General features: G+C 50.6%; 6 protein-coding genes across 12 annotated transcripts in view; 5 read left to right on the top strand and 1 right to left on the bottom strand.

The window, feature by feature from the left end:
* Positions 1-75: 75 nt before the first annotated feature.
* LOC108630532 (M-phase inducer phosphatase-like) lies at positions 76-1,862 on the top strand. Its single transcript, XM_026818138.1, has 2 exons — positions 76-1,320; positions 1,452-1,862. Exon 1 carries the CDS (start codon positions 161-163, stop codon positions 944-946), a length of 786 nt encoding a protein of 261 aa, XP_026673939.1. The 5' UTR covers positions 76-160; the 3' UTR covers positions 947-1,320; positions 1,452-1,862.
* Positions 1,863-2,129: 267 nt separating this feature from the next.
* On the top strand, positions 2,130-3,473 carry LOC108630785 (protein D2). 3 transcript variants are annotated; one of them, XM_018034280.2, is made up of 3 exons: positions 2,130-2,231; positions 2,720-2,971; positions 3,041-3,473. In XM_018034280.2, the coding sequence occupies exons 2-3, from the start codon at positions 2,776-2,778 to the stop codon at positions 3,391-3,393; spliced, it is 549 nt and encodes a 182-aa protein (XP_017889769.1). In that variant the 5' UTR covers positions 2,130-2,231; positions 2,720-2,775; the 3' UTR covers positions 3,394-3,473. The 3 variants fall into 3 exon arrangements, with proteins under 3 accessions (XP_017889769.1, XP_017889768.1, XP_017889767.1); XM_018034279.2 differs by having other exon boundaries at positions 2,182-2,287; XM_018034278.1 differs by lacking the exon at positions 2,130-2,231 and adding an exon at positions 2,270-2,355.
* A 313-nt stretch (positions 3,474-3,786) lies between these two features.
* Positions 3,787-5,448, top strand: LOC108630786 (protein D2). The gene is made up of 5 exons (XM_018034282.2): positions 3,787-3,897; positions 3,964-4,073; positions 4,314-4,434; positions 4,667-4,886; positions 5,134-5,448. The coding sequence occupies exons 1-5, from the start codon at positions 3,876-3,878 to the stop codon at positions 5,270-5,272; spliced, it is 612 nt and encodes a 203-aa protein (XP_017889771.1). The 5' UTR covers positions 3,787-3,875; the 3' UTR covers positions 5,273-5,448.
* A 48-nt stretch (positions 5,449-5,496) lies between these two features.
* Positions 5,497-10,632, bottom strand: Mgat2 (alpha-1,6-mannosyl-glycoprotein 2-beta-N-acetylglucosaminyltransferase). 2 transcript variants are annotated; one of them, XM_018034276.2, is made up of 9 exons: positions 9,905-10,632; positions 9,179-9,227; positions 8,995-9,024; positions 8,726-8,909; positions 8,193-8,621; positions 7,781-8,090; positions 7,100-7,417; positions 6,471-6,721; positions 5,497-6,401 (listed from the first exon to the last, which is right to left on the bottom strand). In XM_018034276.2, the coding sequence occupies exons 1-9, from the start codon at positions 10,304-10,306 to the stop codon at positions 6,173-6,175; spliced, it is 2,202 nt and encodes a 733-aa protein (XP_017889765.1). In that variant the 5' UTR covers positions 10,307-10,632; the 3' UTR covers positions 5,497-6,172. The 2 variants fall into 2 exon arrangements, with proteins under 2 accessions (XP_017889765.1, XP_017889766.1); XM_018034277.2 differs by lacking the exon at positions 7,100-7,417.
* An 886-nt stretch (positions 10,633-11,518) lies between these two features.
* Positions 11,519-14,066, top strand: LOC108630531 (odorant receptor 49b). 4 transcript variants are annotated; one of them, XM_018033869.2, is made up of 5 exons: positions 11,519-13,266; positions 13,339-13,438; positions 13,504-13,599; positions 13,682-13,837; positions 13,951-14,066. In XM_018033869.2, the coding sequence occupies exons 1-5, from the start codon at positions 12,476-12,478 to the stop codon at positions 13,999-14,001; spliced, it is 1,194 nt and encodes a 397-aa protein (XP_017889358.1). In that variant the 5' UTR covers positions 11,519-12,475; the 3' UTR covers positions 14,002-14,066. The 4 variants fall into 4 exon arrangements, 3 of the variants coding, with proteins under 3 accessions (XP_017889358.1, XP_026673937.1, XP_026673938.1); XM_026818136.1 differs by having other exon boundaries at positions 13,682-14,034; XM_026818137.1 differs by lacking the exon at positions 13,682-13,837 and having other exon boundaries at positions 13,504-13,655; positions 13,951-14,030.
* Positions 14,067-15,985: 1,919 nt separating this feature from the next.
* The window catches only part of Vmat (Vesicular monoamine transporter), a 13,172-nt gene continuing 7,050 nt past the window's right edge, over positions 15,986-22,107 (top strand). Inside the window, exons 1-2 of the mRNA XM_018034328.2 lie at positions 15,986-16,296; positions 21,208-21,365. Of these exons, the coding sequence (XP_017889817.1) occupies positions 21,251-21,365 (115 nt within the window). The 5' untranslated portion in view covers positions 15,986-16,296; positions 21,208-21,250. The remainder of the gene's footprint in view (positions 16,297-21,207; positions 21,366-22,107) is intronic.

The raw sequence follows: 22,107 nt of genomic DNA, 5'->3' as shown, positions 1-22,107 counted from the left end.
GTCCAACTCCGTCGCCACCATCCCTCGCAACATCACGTTGCCTCTACGCTGCGCGTTTAAACGGCCGGACTCGCCGCTCACCGAAAGCACGCACGTGGCCAAAAGATCGCGAAGATCGACGAACTTTCTCGACAGCATCGGCGATAATGGATGCGAGACCATGATGACAACTTCGTCCGCTCCGAAGTGTGTGCTTCAAAGAAGCTTTTCCGAGTCGGCAGCACCGAGCGCGATGAAAATGGAGGTAGAAACAGAATCGGAAACAGACTCCGAGGTGCAGTCAGAACTAGAAACGCACGCTCTCATCAAGTCTGCCATTCATCGCAGCACCACCAGTACTGATCTCACCGGAGATTTTAGTAAACCTTGCGTCCTGCCACTGGCCGAAGGCCATCATGATGACCTGCGATCGATTTCCACCGAGACGATGGCTGCCTTGATACGCGGACAATTCAACGACCAAATCAGTTCCTTTAAAATCGTCGACTGTCGATACCCGTATGAGTTCGACGCTGGCCACATCCAGGGTGCTGTCAACCTTTACAGTAAAGACCTGATAGAGCAGATTCTGCTGAACCCGTTGACGAGCACGCCCGAGATACAACCGGACTCGAATAAAAGAAACATTTTAATTTTTCATTGTGAGTTCTCTTGGGAACGAGGCCCGAACATGTCGCGTTTTCTACGCAGCTTGGATCGGCAGCGTAACAAAGAACATTATCCGGCTCTGTACTACCCGGAAGTTTACTTGCTGCATGGTGGATACGAACAATTTTATAAGCAGCAGAAAGAGTTGTGCTCGCCGCAGGGCTACCGCCCCATGAAACATCCCGACCATGAAGCCGACCTCAGACAATTTCGTAACAAGAGTAAAAGTTGGCAAGGTGACAAATCGAGGATCAACTCTAACATCGTCGGAGCTAATCTAAAACGTTTAGGTTTTTAATTGTTCTCGTCGTATCCATTCACTATCCTTTCCCTTCTTTTCTTTCGCGTCTCGTAAACAATTTATTCGATTCTATGTTTCTATACATTATACAACGAAGACGTCGTTTTGTTCGTTGAATCGTTATCGGAAAAGATTGCGTAAAAGTGCAAATCGGAAGTAGAACGGTATAGAAATCGGGTTTCTGTTTTCGTTCACGGTTACGCCGGTAATAGACGCGCAATCGTTTCCGTACCTTGACACGTATATCATTTATACGAGTAGTTATACGAGTACTTTATTCGGTCCGAGTACACTCGGAGGTTTAGTTAAAGTAGTTAGATGAAAATCTAGTTGTAGCAGTTTACGCGATTTCGAACACGAGAAAAATTATTGTAAGTTCGATCAATTAGTATATTGTGTGCAAACGGCAATCGATAGAAACGGCCAACCAAACTTGTAAATAAAATCGCTAATTCGATAACGTAAGAAGAGATAATGATAATGATAATGTTCTCTCCGGCAGGCTTCCTATTCATACGCTTACGTTATCGACCTAGTGTTGGATGCGCCGATGGTCACCACTTTCAAAAGCTTCCATTAAACATTGGGCTGTTCAATGCTCATACTATAAGCGGTTGTCACTGTTTCGTGGTACCCCGCATCGCCAAAGTTTAGCGTATGTTTGAACAGAGAGGAAGTAGATTTATGTATTAGGAAGAAAGATTCCGGAGAAATTTTAGTATAAGATGTAGATTGAAATGATTCAATATGTGCAAATTAGTATGCGTGATCGATGCATGCCTGCGTTCGCGAATGTAAGTAGATGAACGGAGAAAGATATATATGTTTTAGAATTAATCATATGTTAAACGCGTTCTTAGTCTATCTGTAGTATATATTATTAGAATGATTAAAGCAATCTTCTGTTTCCGTATTTTTCCTTAATTTGTTTAGTTATAGCTTTAGTATAGTTGGATGCCATTTTCTGCCTCTGTCTCTCCTTTATTTCCTACCTCCCTATTTAAATGCCTCAAGTTTCTACTGTTCGGAATTGTACGAAACTTGAGAGATCTTCAAGGAAAATCCATTTAAAAATCTCTCGATCTTTGGTAGAATAGGTACCGTTATGATCTTATTGTTAGTATCTCCTCGGTGGTTTTACTATTCCTCAATGGACGGCGCTGAGGTTGAAATTCTTCGCATCCATACACACATACTGTAGGTCTTACTGCACTGTATGAAGCATTTTTTGTTACGAAGTGTTACGAACATTACGAAGGTCTGTGAAGAACGAACGAATAAGGTACAGTGTACGCACCGGACACCGGCTTCGAACTAATCGAACTTCGACCTCGAAAAGTCAGTTGTATTCGTAACAAGACTCGTATCGCGTCGTATGGTCATGTCACTGCTTTTAACGAACGCAAGTAATAGCCATTAAATTCGCAGAGAAATATTGCGTCAGTTTTCTTAGTTACTGAACTCCGTACGCGACATATAATTCACCATGATTAACATCGAGTTATTTGACTTCTTTTCTTTTTCGTTCGATTCCATCTCACTTCTATTGTTTTGTTCCATCTACTGTTTCAATCCTAATCGCGGAGCAACGTTCAAGTTATCTGTCTAACATTTAACAATAATTATTGGTTGCGTACGTGACCTCGCGAGAATGTTGATTAGCGATTGCATCGAATATAACCTTCCGTAATCGCAATCAGGGGGAACGAGTCAGCCTTACTCAGTCAGTCTTCGTTCTCTATTATCCGTTGTCGTTTGATTTTCTTTCAGCTGCTCTGCTCACCAAGAAGCCTATAATTGAAATCGGATCTCGCCTTCTTTCCTCAATGGCTCAGGCATTGCAAACACACGGCGTTGTGCCGGACGTTATAGACAAGGTTCCACCGAGCGTTGTCAATGTTACTTATCCGAATCAACTGAATGTTGAAATCGGCAAGGTATTGACCCCGACTCAAGTGAAGGATCCACCGACTGTTAAATGGGACGCGGATGCGAATACCTTTTACACTCTCTGTATGACCGGTACGTAGGCAAGTTCGAGGGTAGCCCGTATTCAGAAGGAAGTAATCTTTTGTAAATAACTGCTCGTAGATCCCGACGCGCCGAGTCGCAAGGAGCCGAAATTCCGCGAATGGCATCACTGGCTGGTGGGAAACATTCCGGGATCGGACGTCTCCAAAGGAGAAGTACTGTCCGAGTACGTAGGCTCGGGTCCGCCGAAAGGTACCGGGCTTCATCGTTACGTCTTCTTGGTTTATAAACAGCCAGAGAAATTGAAATTCGATGAAAAGCGTTTGACGAACCGAAGCGGTGACAATCGAGGAAAATTCTCGATCAGCAAATTCGCCAAGAAATACAATCTCGGTGATCCGATCGCAGGGAACATGTACCAAGCGGAATTCGACGACTACGTTCCGCTTCTGTATAAACAGTTGGGCGCCTAACAACCGCCGTCGTATGCATAGACCCGTGAAACACAAATCCAAGTTTTCCATTGAACAATAAAATTTTGCTAGCACAAGAATCGTTTACTTTCCTTTCACCCGATTCCGACGTTACATTTTATCTTTAGCGTATGTATCTAGAATTTTAGAAGTCATCCCACCTATTATGCGAAGAAGAGTATGCGACATTCGTTCTTATTAAATTATTTGGTACAGACTAAACCGCGATAAGATATAAACCGTTTCGATAGAAATAAGCAGAATGAAACACGTTGGCCAGACTTCAGGCTTGAACGTTTGCGGGGAGCAATGGAGGGAGAAAGGAGGTTTTCGAGGATAAGATAAAGAAATGTGGAAGTAATACGAGTCCTTGTTTAACAGTAGAGGGAAGGGGTCGAGTAATAAAAGTGGTCGAGGTGTCACGGACGCTAGGCATATTGTACAAGCTGTTCGAGACTGGACAGTACCGTTCCGAGACAGAGATGAATTATTTAACGATAATAGGTGCGTGTCATACTTTCTTTACCGGAATCGATCGTTCAGGTATCAGTTGAGAATAATGAATTGCAGGACTCGTTACCTGCGTGATTTACGTTTCTGCTGCCGACGTCCAAAAGGCGTTCGAGGATGCGCGAATCGTACCGGAAGTGATAGACGTGGCCCCGGCGGAGAAGATTCAGGTGCAATTTTCTATCAATAATTACGTTTAGATTGCACAGAGTAAATTTGCGATTTGGACGTTCGTTCATTCTTCCTCGGTTGTTCTTTCGATTCCCTGTGTCCTTCAGTCATTTACCCAAATTATCGAGGTTTGATTGTGTTCATATGCGGGCGTGTGCGAATCATTGATAAACATGAAAGTATGTCAAAGATCATTTCTCCGTCGTAAACCGAATACGAATGATACGGGTTTGAATCAGGTCAAATACGGAAGCAAAGAGGTCGATCTGGGAAATGACTTCACGCCGATGGAGACGCAAAATATTCCGGAGATTCACTACAAGCACGAAGGAGGAGTCCTCTACACGCTCATAATGACGGGTAAGCCGAAGAGTTGCATAAATGTTTTGCTGAGGAGCCAAGACTTTCACCGAGACTAGCCGATGCAAGGAAACCTGTTTCCATCGCGTCGCCTCGTTTCGGTTTGCCTTGCGCTCGATGACACGAAGACGCGATCGTAGCCTTTGGCGTTTACTTATCAATCGTCCGATCAGTTTGGAGAATGAAACTTGTGTCGTATAAAGTATTTGGTTCTGCAAAATCGTGTGTGCAGATCCCGACGTGCCGATCCCGAAGAGGAAGGGATATAACCGAGAATTTAAGCACTGGGTCGTCGGAAACATTCCGGAGGAGAACGTCGCGAAGGGAGAGGTACTCGCGGAGTACGTCGGCCCGGCGCCGCCGATATTTTCAGGAAAACATCGTTACGTCTTTCTAGTTTACAAGCAGAATCAAGGGTCTATTACTTTCGACGAGAGACGACTGAGCAACAGGTAACGAGACGCGTCGATTTCTACGTATTCTTGCCATCACGAGAGTCCATATCAGTTTCGCGCAGTTTAGAAGCAGTGAATTAACCGAATACGTAGATCCGAATAGTGGAGAAAATATAGAAAGCATTAGAGAGAAAGAGAGAGATGCGGACAGCGACCGAAAACTGATCTTTGAAACTATAAACTCTCGTGACAGAAGGTTTAAGACACGACCGGCGAATGAATTTCGAACGCGTTTCAATTCCAGGGACGGACTCCTACGGTTGCGATTCAACGTGAAGAAATTCGCGGAGAAGTACAACCTGGAGGGGCCGATAGCGGGGAATTTCTTGAGGGCGGAGTACGACGACAACGTGCCTACGTTCTCAAAACTTCTAGGATTTTAATTCGATTCGATTTACGTCTACTGTCGGGTGGTGGTATTGATCGTACACATAAAATATAAATTATTATCGATGGGCCGAGAATTATAACGGTGCCAGTACTCACATATGACTCTCGGGCCGAGAGACCGTTCAGGCTTCAAATAAATAAAGCGAAATGCTCGCGATTTTCAAATCCAGTTCCCATCCGCTGACACGTGTACCTGCACAAAATACTCTGGGCGGTGTATACGAGAAAATCGGTCGATTCGTTTATTTTCGTTGATCTCGTTACAAATATAAAACGTAGCTTATACGTACATATAGATTTCCGCGACTCGTGGATGGCTTTTGGTTCGCTCTCGTAATCGTTCGTTCGCGCAAGTTCGTCCGAATCGTCTCGGGCGGAACAGGTACATACCGAGAAAACTGCTTTCCTCTCTTTTCTTCCCCATGCGGGTCCGCGTTTCCCCGTTTGCATGCGATACGACGACTAGAATAAATGCGACGATGATACGAAGGACGTCGTTATACTCGGCTACGCGGTTTCTCGACGGTCCTTCGCCAACGATGAGCGGAAGAAGCATGCACGTTCGCGTTACCTTTGCCGCGAACGAAAAATTCGACGCGTAAGGTGACGGCGATCAAAGACGCTGTCAAGACTTGGGGCGAGGATCGGTAGAGCGATTTACCGATGCGAAGGAACTTGTTGAACGCGAGTATTTTCCACGAGAGACGAAGCTGGACGAGAGAAACCGAGGCGAGGCGAGGTTCATCGGGCAGTGGGACCTGTGGGACGAAGGATCGGCGGCCCCGGTTCGCTCGTACACGGAGTACTCTTTACTCGACTGAGACCAGCGTGAACCAGGCGTAGGAAAATGAGACAGGGAAATGAATTCCGGTCGATGATGTTCGACCCGGTCGTTATGGTAAAAGCAGATCCGGATAAACGGTGATGTTCCAACAGAGCCGATGATCTCGCGTATCGCCCCATCCACCGTTGCCCTTCCTGAGCTTCGTCTTTTTCGCGGTGCCGGCCACGGTGAGCGTCAGTTGCGTAGGAAAGAGATGGTTTCGGGCGGCCTGTAGAACGTTTTGAACCTTTGCTATCACAGTGGTCGACTCGCAGTTGGTCTTCTTGTGGTGGACTCCGCTGTAACGATAACGGCGGACACGCGTTCCAGTTGAACGAACGAGATACAAGTAATTTCGTTTAGCTCACCATTCACCGATGTGGAACACCCTCGGTGCCCTCATCATCATCGTGATCAGGCCGGACTCTGTACGAGGGGCTATCCCGGCACCCTTGCTCGGTGGCATACACGTTTGGGCGATATGTTGAAGACTCCAGTCCCAATTGTAATCGTCGTACGAACAGAACTGAGACGCGCATTTCCGCAGTTTGTTCCACGTGACACGATTGAACGCCATGCCCATATTGTGTTTGCTCGAGATCCACGGTATCACCTCGGCCTGCGGAACGAAATACGAGGGACGCTCGTTGAAGGAAGAGACGATCGAGTTGGCGAGGTGCTTTCGTATCGTCGAGGCCGAGAAAGGGTCCCATGAGGACGTATTCGGTCTCGACGATATCAAGGGAGGGACAGAGATCGTGGAACGATCGGTGCGCGTGAGTGTGAACAGACGCACAGGTGCGCGCCATCCCTTTTTCGATTCGTGTTTCCGCAAATTTTTCGGGTATTCGTTGCACCGACGAAGCCTGAGGCTCCGATCCGTACCGATCGTGGCCACGCGCGCGTGCGTCCGATCCGATAGAGAGAATGCATGGAGGAGAAGAGACCGCGAGAAATCGCGCGTAACGAGGGGGTATCCACGTGGGACGTCGGCCACCTTTTGATAATGATTGTAGAGATCGGGCAGGAACTGGAAAGCCCACGCGGTGCCGGCGGAGCGGATCGCCTGCGGGTCGCGAACCGCGGCGCCGGTTCCGTTTCGCTTGACGCTGCTCGGTCCAGTCCCGGTGGTAGAGGCGGCGGTCGTGCTGGTAACGCCGATGGTGTTGCCGGTGGCCGTGGTGTTCCCGTTGCCGCTAAACGGTCCGGAGAAGAACGGGTCCTCGGCCCTCGCCGACCGCTGCCTCGTCGAGAACTCCCGCCGCTTTAATCCGCGCAGAAGCTCCTTTTGCAGGGCGCTGTTGACGCCAAGGAACTAATGGGCGTGCGTGAAACATCGACACATAGGTATTCATACTGAAATCGGGTTCGCGATTCGTTTCGGTACGCACCTATCGTCCAACGATTCGCGCGCGATCGCCTTCCCGCGGTGATACGTACTCGATACTTGCGCGGAACGAGATTCTCTGCCTCTCTCCTCTCTCGATTTACGGATCACGATTCGTTGCGAACGAGAGGAAGAGAGGAAAACGCGCGGAGATCGATGGAACGCGCGGGACTTCGTCGCGTCGAGAGAAGCGTAAAACGATGTTACACGAATCGCAGTTAAATACCGTCGAATCAACGATCGACGGTGCTCGTCGGTGACTAGCTAAATTAGTCGGGAGGAGACTCTCACCTTTCGACTAAAATCGGCAAAGTAATTGTAGGTTTTGAGATAGGTCCCCAGAGAAAGGACGTTGCACCTCTCGCAACTATGCTTGCAGGTGCGCTCCATGAGCCTGAGCACGTGGATGAAGTCCTCCGCGACGTAGTGATCCTCCTCGAGGAACAACACCATGCCGGTGTGGTTCCTCGTGATGGCCAGTTGATCGAACACGCGGTTCGCCTTCCACCACCAATGGTGCTTGGTCTGCGTGAACTTGGCCTCCCTGTAGTGCCCGTAAAGGTCCGGGTGTTTCGCGTTGACGCATCCGAGAGCGAGGGCTCTGCGGACGATAGCGAGCAACGGCGACGAGAACGGGAGGAGAGAAAAGAAAAACAGGGAGAGCGTGAGACGGAGCCGAGGGACGACGTTCTGATTTACTCACTGTTCCTTGCGTATGTTTCGCGGACAGTCGTTCGGGTCCTCGCCCGGGAAGCTTCGAGGATGAGACTGTATGCTGTGAGGGTAGAAGATCTGCATGACGCGACAGAAGTCGACGCTCTGCACGAGATAGTTGATGTCCGGGTGCCAGACGTCATGGCTGAAGACTAGAAGCGTCTGTTCGATCCCCTTCGCCTGGGCCAGCGACACGATCAAATGGCGAAGATAGGTGAGCCGCGTGTGCACCTGGATCACTATCACGGGAGCGTCGGTGGCCAACGGACCGAACGACTCCTCGTTGTACACCCTTTGCTCAGCGTTCGCTCTCTCTATGTTGCGACGAATCTCGGCTATCTCGAAATCCGTCAGCGTTTCCGCGCTCGCGTTCCCCAATGCCGACGTCGAAGAACCATTTCGACGGTCTTTCAAGAACCTGTCGGAAACCGAATCGCGCTCTCTCAAGTTCCGCATCGTCGGACGATCCTACCCTCCCGGACGTGTCCCGACGGTACGCGTAGGGTCACGCGTGATACGTACCTGTGCAGTTCCTGCGGCACGAGGGAGAACAGCGTCTCGTTCGACGAGGCTTGACCAGCGGAGTTGCGACCGGTCAGACTGATCACGTGAATTTGGAGCCACAGGAACGTTGCCAAAAATACGAACACGAGCGTCCTGAGGAAAGTTCCGCGAACCGTTCTGATCGTTCCCAGAAACGCTGCTCCTGCCAATTCGATGCCGCATATGTATACATGTATCCACTTACTCACGTACGAACGTGACGAGATCGAAAGAAAACCCGCGCTTACCTCTCATTCTGACATTCCTACACGACCGTTCTGAAACCAAACGAGCGATTCGTCAGATTTCCAACATTCCGCGGTTCAGTTTCTCGACCTTTGCAAGCGTACACGTTCGATCATCGAAGCTTGGAACTTCTGGTCGAGAAACTAGGATATCGCGAGTAGAAGTACGAGCCGAAGCTCGCGTTACCTCGTATCGGAGAAAAGGCGCGACGGATGGTCCTCCATTTCGGCGAAATCTGCGAACGAGAGAACGAGAGATGATTCTTTTCCGCGTCTCGACGCGTTAAACGAAGCAATAGCTGCGCGACTGATTCGATGACACGTAATCGGAAATCGTAACCGAAACCGGGAGCAAATGAAACCGCGGGGGCGTCTACCGCGATTAACATAGATATCGCGCTCGAACGAATTCTGTTTTTGAACACTCGCCTGGAACCGCACGAAAAGTAAACGGCTCTACGAGCCAGGCGAATGGAAATCGCTCGGTTTTCGATACCCGTGGCTCTTCATCGAAGAGTACGCGTATTTTCGGCTCGACGATTTTCTTTCCGCCCGCCGTTTTTTCCTCTTTTCATAGCGGCGCGCACGGAAGCAGTGCGTTCGGCATTAACTTATTTATAGTACGGCACGCGGTCTCGTAGAAAGCTGGAAGGGAGAGACGGCGTAAAGAAGAAAATGTAGAAGGAGGAAAGAGAAGGAGAACGTGCAAAGCAGGCGAAGTAGGAGGAGGAGGAGGAGGAGGAGGAGGAGTAGGAAGAGCGAGTTAGACGCAATGACGATGAACGCGCTTAAACGGTATAGCTGCGATTCAACCTTGATCGTCGATCGTTATTGCTATCGAGTCGAATCGCCCGATCGCATTCGATGATGTAATCGCGCATGGCGATGGCATATGAGTCAGTAACGCACATACATACGTAAAAACTTGAACGATGGTTGTTTTCACAGATGCGGCGATGAAGACGGAGGCGTTGAATCGGCACAGAGCGAGAAAGTGAACAGATCGAGGAAACTGAGAAACGAAAGTAAAACGGGATGACGAAGACGACGACGACGACGACGCGACGCGACGTTCGGATCGGTAGCAACTACTGCAACGTCTGTTTGGCGTGTCGCGATCGCTCGGCGAACAAGGGGCAATCGAACGGGAAGAAGCGCGTGGATCTGGATCCTGACACGGAAAGAGAGCCAAGTTCACGAGGTCGATGCATACGAGCCGCGCGGCCAAATTGGTAGCGGCCACCACCGTGCCGTATCGCCTGTGAGACGCGAGTGACGAAACGAACGATACGAGATCTCGGAGGAGGACGAGCATCGAGTGGTCGGTTATCGCGATCGTTGGGCCAAGCCGCGAGGGATCGGCGTCGTCGGCAAGGTCTCGAGGGGTATTCCGTAGACGAGCTTCGAGTGGCTCGATATCCCAGTTTGCCCGGTGACTGCTCGATGTAGGTCAGCTGAGTTGGCTGGTCGACGCGAAACAATGCGGATATCCGTGAGCCGAGTCAACCGCGGTGTCCTCTTCTTACGAACGAGCGGAGGGAGGCTTCGGGAGGGAAGCTACTCGAAGCGAAGAACCGCGCGAGCAGCGATAAAACGCCCTTCGACGGCGTCTTTGTCTTCGCCCGATTTGGTTCCGCTCTCGAGTACCTTTTTGTCGTCTTCGTTCCCCGTTGCCTGCCATCGGCCACCGTCTCCCTGTCGCTTCGGATCCAGGGAAACGGTCGACGCTCGTCACTCGAATATTTCACTCTCGGTACCGCTCGTTCGTTGAATCATCGGAAAACTAGTACGCGATAACCACGATAATAACGATAACTGTCCGCAGCGGACACGCGAGAGTCGCGAACGCAGGCTACGGGTCGCTAACAAACTCGCTCGTGCGGAGCGTTACGTTTCGTATGACGGCTAATTCGCTTGACGCGCAAATGCAAAACGCGGTTGCACTCGCGAGTCGGTCACGCGTCAGTTTCAAGGTAAACTGGAAAATTCTGTTTCTCGCGGCGCACCGTCTTGCGGTTTCTCGGTCCGCGATTCATTCTTCCTGTTTTCTTATCGAGAGAACGAGCAGCTCGTAAAGATTTGTCGGAACGGAAACGCCGCGTCGAATAAATTGAGACCTCGTGGAAAAATAAAGAGAACCGTCGAGTACGTACTCGGGTACACGTGAGAAAATGAAATCAGAGAGGAGGGGGAGAGCGAGAGTCAAGGGGGTGTCGAGGGGAGCACAGTGCAACTAAGAGAGAGAGAGAGAGAGAGAGAGTGAGAGAGACGACGGGGTTGGTAGGATATCGATCGGAACGGGGAACGGTAGGTCCGGGACGAAAGCTCGGCTCGGCAGTTTTCGAGGTCGACAGCCATAAGTAGTCTCACTTGGAAAGAAAGCGTTGCCACCTTTCAGCCGTGGCTCGTTTTTCTCGTTTTACTCACGTAGGTCCACCGTCTCCGGAAGCGAGTCGTCGGAAAGGTCGGCCTGGTAGCGTCTCGCTTACCGATCACGTGCACGCAAGCGTGTCGGGCTCGATCGCGAGATATGCGTGCCGGCAGAAGCAGCAGCGGCGAATCATCGCGATGATCCGCCGCGGAATTCGCTGGTTCTCGTTTCTACTTCCTTCCACGGTTTCCCTCTTCCTCGTTCGCGCGACTTTCGCCTCGAAACTGCGATCGCAGCGGTTTCCCGAAAGTGCGCGCAACCCCACCCGCGCGGAGGGTCGTGATTTCCACCCCCTAGGTGGATCGATTCTTCAGCTCCTGCCATCCCTCGTCGAGAACGGAGCTACCCTCGTCCGCCTACGCCTTCGTCGATAAGCGCACCCCTATGTATGAGCCTTGGTCGGAAACGTCGTTCCTGCTGGTGGCGTCGCGACGCCTCCCCCGGAAAATAGAACGTCCGTTTCTCGAAATGCGTCCACCAGAGGGTACGACTCTCATCTTCGTCGAGTCTTTTCACACGAGAATCCTATTTATACGATACTCTCGTATTTCTGTCGTTCGAATCGTACCTTCTCTAGTGTCAATCATTAAATGACACACATCGTACCGATTCGTACATGAACAATTGCGTGGAACGTATCGATTTCCACATCAATTATCGTATCGACCATTAATCATTATCAGAAATAACATCGGCAGATGCAAACCGCGTACGTCTATTTTGCCTATCCGCAAATCCCGTCGGCTCGAATTTTCCGATGGTAACGAAATCGTCACCCGATGCGTTCACGCGATCTCGCGTGTCACGATACGTGTTTTTACGATTGTCCGTCGTCGGGAAACTTTGACTCTGGTCTCTCGTCGATAATGACAGGTGTCCGAGGCGAACGCCTCCCGCTCCCGTCTCCGTTCCCATTATTATCGTTTGTCCGAGAGTTTGCGAACAGGCTGACCAGATTCTCACGTTTCGCGTTGCCTCGGTTGAAAACCAAGAAAGTAAAAGGCACGCATAAGTTCGCCGAGGAGGAAAAAAATTTCGAAACAAAGTTGAGACATGACCGGCGACGAGGAGGAACGCGAATTCGGTAGAATGGTAGGTCTGAACGTGGCCCTGCTGAAACTGTGCGGCGTGATACCGCTGGGGAAGGGAACAGGATTCATGAGCAACAACGTTTTGGCTTGTATCGCGTTCGCCTGCCTCTCGCTGTACACCGTTTCGTACACTTACGAGTTTGCGACTAACGGCGACGATCCGGAGACGCTCCTCGAATTGTTCGCGATGATCATCTCGATCGTCGGCGGTCAAGCGCGCTTCGGGATCCTGCTGTGGTTTCGCGGCAGCTGTAGAAAGATGCTAGACGCCTATGAGACGTTCTGGCTCGGTCTGAAACTGCGAGAAAGAGAGATCGTTCGAAGTTACAGCGACAAGTCGAGGGTTCTCACGCGCTGGTACATGATCATCTGCGTATTCACGATATTCTTTTACGTTTTTTTCGCCTTGTTCGGTCGTTTCATATTCGACGAACCTCCCTCGGGAAACGTGAACGAAACGTCGCGTTATCAGCGACAATTGCCGTACGCGTTCTTCCTCGACGTCGAGGAGACGCCTTGGTACGAGATCATGTGCGCTGTTCAGGTGCTCACAATTTTCAACGTCGGTATGGTTTGCGTGGGCGTAGACATGTTCGGACCTCTGGTGATCCTCGTCGCGTGCGGCTACCTGGACACGGTTCGATCCAGGATCGAAAATTTGCACGAGATCGAAGGATCCTCGTCGAGAGAGTCCGGATCGCGAGTGAAAAAAGATCTACGGGCTTGCTTAATACGTCATGGGACGCTGCTCGAGTGAGTGCGATTTATCCAAGATTTATCGAGAGGCTCGGTGTTTGTAGATTCATCTGGTTTTCGATTCAACAGTCTTTGCGAGGACATCGAGCGTATAACGAACGTGATGTTTTTCACGCAACTGTTCGGCAGCACGTACAACATCTCTCTCGTCGGATTTAAATTGGTCGAGGTAGGAGCCGCGACAACACGTAATACGCTCAACGATATCCTCGGTAACGTAGCATATGCGAACAGGACAATCCGGACAAGTTTAAGTACGTCACACAACTCGCGATCAGCGTTATACAGCTTTTCCTCTGCAACTGGCCACCCGACGTTCTGCTCGCGAAAGTAAGCCTACGACGAGGAATCGGAAACGAAGAGACGTCGGAACGCTGCACAGCGGAGTACGTAAATAGAAGTCATGTTTCAGAGCGAAGCTATCGGTCGCGCAGCCTACTCTACGCCTTGGTATCGATACCCTGGCCAATTGTTGAGACCGACGTGCATCCTCATGATCAGGGGACAGAGACCGGTTCGCCTGACAGCCGGGAAATTCGTAGGATTATCGCTGGAGACCTTTGCCTCTGTACCTATTTCGATTCTCTTTCTCGACCCATTTGCATTCTTAAACGAAACGTTTCTCGTAGCAGCGATGCAAATGGGTCAACCGTTTCGACACGTTCGCTTTTCTATTTTCAGATGATATCCACCGCCGCATCATTCTTCACGATGGTTCGAAACATAGACTGACGACTACCAACGATTGTATGAGAGAAAACGTATTTTAAGCGAATAAAAGATAGACGAAGTTTGAATGATCTTAAAATTTCATTACCCGACGAAGGGAGGGTAACGGGGCAGGGGAATGCGAGGAGAGAGGGTGCCGACAATCGTCGCGTCGCAAAGTTGACTCGTGCGAAGAATACGAAGCAGAGAAGGGAAAAAGGGTTTCGATGTAATTGGTCGTTTGAGCGTCGCGTCGTTAAAACGTTGAAAACGAATTACGATCGCGGTGATTCACGCGATGGATCGACCTTCCTTAAATTTGCCAGCTACGATCCTCTCCAAACGAACAGATGGATCGCCACCGGGCGTTGATATGAAATTGTATCTTGCGTCGCAGTCTGCGGAGTATTGGCCGAAAGAAAGAAAACCACGTATCCTTTCGTCGAGATAGTCTGGAACGAGAATCCTTATTAACCTCCCTCATCGACGATCACGTCTTTCCGTTCGCCGTTCTCTTTTCCCCGTCGACGGACGACGATCGTTTCGGCCACGGAAGAAGAATCGTTAGCCCCGGGAAGGTCGATGCGTCGCGACGCGACGCGTCGAGTCGTTTCGCGAGTTTCGGTAGCTGGTACAGAGGAAAGGGCGAGGAGAGAAAATGCTCCTTGGTCCATTACCGGTTAAGTGAATTCTTCTGTAATCCGGTGACGTTCGTCGTAAGCTTCTCTTCTGCCTATTGTGTCGTACTCAACCATCGTCGTTGGTAAGTCGGTACATTTTTTACATTCGCAAACGTCTCGTTCTGCAATGGACAGATGCACGCGAGGCTGACGGGGAAACGTTTACGGACGTTTGCGTTGTTTACGAACACGTGCATCGAGCGTCAAAGAAATTAGACGAGCGCAGGGAGCCGTGATCGGGATGCGAGCGAGAACGAGCCGTTAAGTGGGCAACGATGCGAGGCAATCTGTGCCGGCGTCGCGATTCGCTCCTTCCGGAGTTAATTATACAGGAGACGGGGACAGGGTACGGCGAGATGGAGAGGAACGGCTGTCGCCGACAGGCCTCCCATCGGAGCTCGGTGAACGCGACGAGAATGCCTTTGCCCGACGTCGAACCAAGCTCGCGGACAGAGAACGCAGGCTTGTTTAGCAACAAGTTGCAGCCAGTTTTCCCTGGAGCTTCCTAAAATCAACAAGTGAGCCGGCTCTCCTGCTTGGAATTCCTATATCGCTTTCCCGTTCGGCTCCACAGGTGGGAAGCCGCGAACGCTTCTCACGGTTCAATCGACGCTGTCCGTGCGGCCGGCCGCGAATTTTTCTCCGATGCACATCGCCCACGGACGCCGGCGTTCCTCGATCGAACGCGATTCGGTGGTTAACGGATGGGAAAAGGGACTGCTCCCTCGGCTTCTGGAACGCGATGAAAGCCGGTTTAATAAAGCGACACTCGACGCCTCCGCGCGTTCTCCAATCGAAAATTCTTCGAAGGCCTCGCGTTCCTTTGGCCGACCTCGGCCCGCATTCCCTTCGTCGGCCGCCCATATACTCGTTCCTCCGTCGTCCCTCGCATCTTAATCGCAATAACGTTCCACGTTCTTCTCATTTATTTTGTCAAACGACCCGCCATCGGGCCGACCGTACTTTCTATTTTGCACCGTTTCTCGGGGATCGCGCCACGAACGAAAGAGAAAGGGGACGAATCGACCGTTCGGAGTATCTTTTAAGTAGATGTTCCGAATCGCGCTTGGATCGTCGCGTGCGACGAGCATACGCGTATGGGTGGAAAGGAAGAGGAAGAGCATGGGAGGATAATTCGAAGTCGGAGCGAGGGACGAACGATGGGGGTTGGGGGTTCGGGTCGGGGCAGGGTCTACGCGGAAACGCGTGGAACGGGGTGACGAGAACCGTGTAACGTTGGGGGCGGGAGCCTTTGCGTTGATAGTGGGGGCTTCCGGAGGCGCGATGGACCATGCGCTCTCGAGTCGGTTCACGACGGGACCCTGGATCTTCGAGGATCGAGAAGAGAGGCGACGCGGGTGAAGACGAGAACGTGGACACGGATGCGAGCGCGTACGCGGACGACGATGGGGCAGAGAGTGCGACCGAGCCCCGAGCCCGAGCCGGAAAAATCGGGGTGAGATGCACCCTCGCCGCCATCCTCGCACTCAATCGGCCGCGGCGCTTCCACCTGGAAGCACGGCTCCTCGTCGCCATCCGTTTCGTTCGCCAGAGATCCATCGATTCCGACCGACCATCGTTACTCCCTTCGACCGAACGATCGTCGTCCACCGATTTGCTTCTGACTCCGATCGAATAGGTAAGACGATTTTACACACCTATCGCGTTCTCGTTTTGTACCACCGCTGCTATCGATAATCCGTACTATTATGATTTTATTAACGACGCGATTGATATCGACATCTCCGATCGAACGATCGACGGAATATCTGTTCTCGTTCGTTATCCCGAGTGATGAATTTATTTCGTCGGACGAACGGTGTCGAACGACGGTGACTCCGGTCGGGAACCGAACAGCTATCGTAAAAGGAGACGAGCAAACGTAATTTTACGATTCGATCGTATTCCGACGGTCTACCGTTGATCAACCGTTGTCTCTTTAGCGACTGCTTCCTACTATTTCCATGAAGAGACGTTCTTATTTTCTTAACAACGACAGAACTAGATGAAGAGAGGGGAGCGCGCGTCAAAGAACCGTCGTCGTTGAATTTCCGTTTGTCTCGTTCTGCTCGAGGGCTCAGCCGGCTCGAATTCGCATTCATTTCCGCGTGTCGTTTGCAGGTCTGACCATACGTTGTCCAATAGAGAACGCCAAGACCGCGTCGTTGGTCGTTTCTGCCTTCATCGAGTCATTCCAAAGCTGTGCGTCCATCTCAGCCGTATAAAAACTTATTTTTATTATTTGACGAGACGAGTGAATACCGAAGATCGTGACCGCGCCGGGCTTTTCATCGTCACCTGTTCTCAGGTGATCGTCGTGCGAAGGGAACGTCGTAGACAGTACCGCGTCCGATGCCGGGGTAACGATTCTGAAGAAAAACGACTCCCGGTATCAAGCTCGCGAGGTTAATAGAGCGATCGGTAACAAGGTTATAAAGCAATCTGCATAACCCTGCTTGGTACTTTGCCCGGGCGGTCTCGTAATTACCAGGTATAATGCGATTACCCGATCGCCAGACCCGGTAACCGAGAAGCCAGCTTCTCCTTCAAACACTGTCTCGTCCTTTCTCTCCTTTTTCTTTCACCTTTCCCCACCCCTGTTCGCCCTCGCATCATTCGGCTCGATTCCACCCCTTCCTGACACGCGTGCAACAATTTCTCGTTCGCATCGGCTTCGAAATAAAACGAAACGGTCTCGTTCGTACGACGTTAAAGGGGGGGTTGGCGACGTCGTAAATCTCGTAGATTTGTTTAAAACGAGACTGTGATCTCGCTTCGACTTCTCGCATCGTCAATCCGACTCTTTTCACGGCAATCGCGTACAATTCCCGTTTTGTATCGCCCTCGTCGGAGACTTCGTATAGAAAATTATGATTCCGTATCACGGATGGATCATCGAGTCTCGTTCTTCGTGCTCTTGCATCTTGCTAGATCCCTCGCCACGTTCCCCGGTGGTCATTGACCAGAATTCATCGCGAGACGATCGACTCTACACGCGTATCATGCGTACGTACGTATGTACGCACATTGTACATCGTCCAGACGTTTATTATTGCTGATATCGTTATAAGCTCATTAGTCAGGCTCGACGATTGTCTCGCCTCCCCTGTAGTTACGCCACCCCGCGCTCATCTTATGTCCCTCGTAAACGTTTACGATATACATAAATTACGTAGGATAACGATGCTCGCCTCGACTAGCAACAGTTACAACGTTCTACAGAAGTGTCGTGGGACAGAACAAAGTGGTAGCTTTTGCACACGTGTAACCCAGGCGGTCGGTGGAGACTTTTAGGAACAATCGTCGCGACGTAAAACCAGATGGAAAGTAACGATTTACGGTAAGGCGAGAGAAAGATGCGGAAAACGTGACGACTAGTTGTGGCGTTTTGAAGTGCCGCGGCGTGCCGAGAGCGTCATAAATCAGATTCTTTCTACCTAAGAAAATCTCCAGGGAACCCTTCGGTCTTTCTTTCGACAAATAAAGTTCTTTACCAAAATCTCGGAGTAATATTACCCGTCGGTGCTAATGGGAAATGAAAATGGTGACTTCGGAGCGTTTCCTCACGTCGCCGGGGTTCGCTCGGTCGGCCAACTTGTTGAAGCGCGAAGCAACAGTTTGCCTTTTAAACGCGTCACCCTTTCCGATTCTCAGGCGTGATTCGCTCGATTTTTCGTCAAACGATTCGCCGGTACTATCACAGGCTGTTCGCGTGGGTCGAAGCCTGGGCGAACGCGGCCCTCCGTAAACTTCGTCCCCAAAGGGTCGAGAAGAGGCGGGTAATTGTCGCGGACGAGATCTAGTTAGCGTCGGAGAAATCGCGTCGATCCGCGAGCGGGAGAACGCCTCTTTGTTAACTATCAGCCGCGTTGGAAACTTCTCCCGAAGATACGATCTCCGAGTTATTCATTCGACGGAACCGTACTACGTGTACGCGTGTATTCCGGTTGTTCGGTCTGGCAGCTGTACTAATTGCTTCTCAAAGTGGAAACTAACTAACTGAAGGCGAGTCGGAAGGGTCGCACGGCTAAAGATTTCGCTGGCAGAGATCCGACGAGACTCGTACTCGACTCTGTTTCATTCGATCGATCAAAAAAATCTCAGATGAACGTTCGTCAAATGGAACCGTGGTCGAAGAACCGGTCAGTGGTAACTGATAACGAGAGAGGGAGAGAAAAGAGAGCGTCACGAACGTAAGATAAATCGAGCGGGTTGACGCTCGACACGATTTTTCTATTAGCCCGACTTTCTCGCGATATACCCACTCGGGCACGGAATATAATCGCGCGCGGGTCAGAGCGAAAAACGAGGCGCGCGAAGAAGGGGGGCAGTGGTCGGGGGGTCGAAGCGGGGGCGTGAACGAGCACGGGCGAACGACGAAGAGAGACGTTGGAAAGACGAGGGAGGAGGTGGTGGAGTAGAAGAGTGGAAACGCGTACGCGTCCATCGAATCGGGATAACGAGGTCGGATGAGTTGCTGGTTCCGCAGTCACTTCATCAACGCGGAGCCAACTAAACTGTCAATCGCAAAACCACTACCGTGTCAAACCCTTTCGACAGCATCTAGATTCTCGTCGATAACGCCGCGGCGCACTCGAGGCATCGATTCCAGGCGCGCCGCGTCGAGCTTCCAATACGCGTTAACCGCGTGAACATGAAAATTTCGTTTCTACCGCGAGATCAATTAACCGTACGTAACCTGCTCGACCCTTGGGAGAAGGAAAAAAGTACGGTCTACGATTGCTTCGAACGCTGATCAGTCCCCGGTCTCACTCATTCTTTCCTCCGACTTTCTCTCGCGTCGAGACGAAACCGATCCTCCGATCGGCGAAGAAGGAGACTCGCGAACGAGACGTACGAGGGAAAATTGAATAGACGGAACGAAAGCCGGTAAATACGGCTCCAGCCGGCCGGTCATTCTTCGCTGTAATTACCGAACAGATAAGAGAATGAAACACGAGTAAAAGAAGGGAAAGCAAAGTATGGGAAGCCACCAGTGGCAAGAGAAAAATCTTCTTCGGTCCTTTCCGAGAATAATGCACGCACCCAGGGGACCTGGCTTTCAGCAAAATGCTGATTGCTTCCCTCCTACCCAGCTTCGTCGATCCCCTTCGGCTCTCCACGATTTCTTTTCGCCCTTGCCGATTCTCTTCTATCCTCCTCGCTCCTTCTGTTTCTCTACCTTTATCTCCTGTTCCTTTGCCGTTCTACCCACGTGTCGCGATCTTATCAGTCTCCTTGTTCGTTCCTAACGGCTGACCCGCATATCTATTCGTACAGCGAAACGTACGATTAAGATACAAGTTATTCGTTAACATTGAACAGATCGCTATTGTAGCCTCCGGGCGTACGAATGGCCGTTCGCACGGGAAATCGTGGAATAGAATTGTTGAATCGGGAGCCTGAAGACGGCCCAGAGCCAACGGACAGGGGTTGATGGAGAGGTGTGTGCTCACGGTGTACGGTAAAATAAGCGGACAAGAAGCACGGGGTGGCCTTCTTATCTCGGCGCGAGCAACCGACCCTCGCGAGCCTGTTCTGCCTCGGATAAAATGCTTCTCCCTTGCCCTCGCTCACTTTGCCTCTGTCTCGGCTATCGACTACGGTGCGACGAGGAGACCGCGCAGATTGCTCGCGGGTTCTCCTTTGTGCGTTTCGTAAAAATCAAGGAGAGCGCCTTTTAATCAGGCGACGAGCTGGAAAGCGACGCGATGACGACGGTGGATAGCGGAGATCGTTGTCGTTGTCGTTCTCGGGCACCGCTTTAGACGACCTTAATGGTTTCCTATTCACGGGGAGCGTGCGAAAATTAGCCGAGCTAAAAGCATCGGGTAATCGAGTTATTACGAATAAAAGAGGAGCGCGGTGAGGGCATCGCCTGTGGAATGGTCGCGCGCGACGGTCCATGGTAGGTACCGTTAAAAGCGAGCAATTAGCGCCGTTAATTCTATACGCCGACGCGACACCATCGAATCATCCGAAATACGATCGATGATCTCGTTTCCAAGAACCGCCACCCGAAAACTAGAAGTACTTCCGTAAACTCGTCCCGTTATATTTGATCTTTTCGATTCATTTAACGTCAGCGAGTTCACTCGCGGTCGCGCAATTTTCGCGTCGCGTTCTTTTTCCAACGATGCACAAGCGAGAAAATCGTTCGGCTAAAAGTGGCTGGCTGAAGTACCGGAAGCCCGAACCGCGAGTCAAAGAACGTTCTTCTCCGAGGGACAGCTTCGTCTCCCATTTTCGAGCAACGGGAAATTCATTTCGCCAAATGCGTGGATCGACCAGAGGTGAATCTCGGGAAAGGAGAGAAAATGCCGAACGACGGAATGGGACGAATAAACGTTCTTGAAAGGAAGAACGTCGCCGTCGATTCCGCACACAGTACCTTCGATCCACTAATTAGTTTACTCGACCGGCTTTCCTCTTTTACTTTCGCGCGATTCTTCCTTTGAACGCCGGACCGTCGGACCCGACCGAGGAATTCTCTCGCGGACAAAACGCTGACCGTCCATCGCGAACTTCTCTGATCCTATCGACGTTGCAGATCGATCGACGACAGAAGAGGTGCGAATCGCGGAGCCGAAAGCATGAGCGGCGGAGAATGGAGCGGTTGGTTGCAACGATGTCGGGAATCGCGAAGATTGGTTCTGGTGATCGTGGCCATTGCTCTGCTCTTGGACAATATGCTGTTGACGACCGTCGGTGAGTAGCAGAATTTCATTTTTATAGCCCCATCCATCTCGGCGGCGAATTACGTGGGTCGAGCCGGGATCGAGAGAGAGAAAAATTTTCGGACGAAGGGTCGCTCGGATTTTCCACCCGTTTGACTCGACCCTCTCGATCACCGCGGTAGTGCTCTCCGACTCCGCGGCGGGGTTTTTCCTTTATCACGGTGTCGAAACATGTTTAATTCACGAGACACGCGTCCACACACGCTCGCCGGTAGAAAGTACACGTACTGGAATTATACGTGAGGGAACGGTTGACGGCGCACCGCGGCGGTGTTCCGGCAATCGAGATAAGTGGTCATACATTTATTCAGTGTATACGATTCCTTTTTTCTCTCCTAAATACGAGCTAACAAATCATGAGATACGTTTTCGATGAACGGAACGATCGCCTATTTTTCCTACTCTTCGAACTGCACGCACACGCGTTTTAAGGATGTATAGGCTATATGTATACTTAAACAATGCTAGCATACTGAATTTGTTATTATAGATTCCTATTAAGATTAAAAAGTTACCTGCAAAATTTTAAATCAATTCATGGGTTTTTTGAAAAATTATAGTGACTTAAAATTGTACTCATGGTAATCAGCAGTAACCCAAAGAAAACTTTCTGGTATTTGGTGTGCACGCGCGAAGTTGGAAGAAACAACTGACTTGAGGATATACTGGAATTTTTACGCCTTTTAGGATATATTTCGATATTTTTCGATATT

The sequence above is a fragment of the Ceratina calcarata genome, unplaced genomic scaffold (genome assembly GCF_001652005.2).
Source record: "Ceratina calcarata isolate Rehan_Ccalc_2016 unplaced genomic scaffold, ASM165200v1 scaffold78.2, whole genome shotgun sequence".
In the NCBI taxonomy this organism is placed as follows: Eukaryota; Metazoa; Arthropoda; class Insecta; order Hymenoptera; family Apidae; genus Ceratina; species Ceratina calcarata.
This window is presented reverse-complemented; position numbering and strand designations above follow the sequence as displayed.

Coding starts and splice junctions, on each gene's coding strand:
- LOC108630785 (XM_018034278.1), top strand. CDS start 2,325: ATGGTCATGTCACTGCTTTTAACGAACGCAA. Junction 2,356..2,719: donor ACTGCTTTTAACGAACGCAA/GTAATAGCCATT, acceptor ATTTTCTTTCAG/CTGCTCTGCTCACCAAGAAG. Junction 2,972..3,040: donor TTACACTCTCTGTATGACCG/GTACGTAGGCAA, acceptor AACTGCTCGTAG/ATCCCGACGCGCCGAGTCGC.
- Mgat2 (XM_018034276.2), bottom strand. CDS start 10,306: ATGCTCGTCCTCCTCCGAGATCTCGTATCGTTCGTTTCGTCACTCGCG. Junction 9,228..9,904: donor TCGTTCAAGTTTTTACGTAT/GTATGTGCGTTA, acceptor TCTCGTTCGCAG/ATTTCGCCGAAATGGAGGAC. Junction 8,622..8,725: donor GTGCCGCAGGAACTGCACAG/GTACGTATCACG, acceptor GGTTTCCGACAG/GTTCTTGAAAGACCGTCGAA.
- LOC108630532 (XM_026818138.1), top strand. CDS start 161: ATGATGACAACTTCGTCCGCTCCGAAGTGTGTGCTTCAAAGAAGCTTT.
- LOC108630786 (XM_018034282.2), top strand. CDS start 3,876: ATGAATTATTTAACGATAATAG. Junction 4,074..4,313: donor CCCCGGCGGAGAAGATTCAG/GTGCAATTTTCT, acceptor GGTTTGAATCAG/GTCAAATACGGAAGCAAAGA. Junction 4,435..4,666: donor CTACACGCTCATAATGACGG/GTAAGCCGAAGA, acceptor TCGTGTGTGCAG/ATCCCGACGTGCCGATCCCG.
- LOC108630531 (XM_026818136.1), top strand. CDS start 12,476: ATGACCGGCGACGAGGAGGAACGCGAATTCGGTAGAATGGTAGGTCTG. Junction 13,267..13,338: donor CGTCATGGGACGCTGCTCGA/GTGAGTGCGATT, acceptor TCGATTCAACAG/TCTTTGCGAGGACATCGAGC. Junction 13,439..13,503: donor TCGGATTTAAATTGGTCGAG/GTAGGAGCCGCG, acceptor ATATGCGAACAG/GACAATCCGGACAAGTTTAA.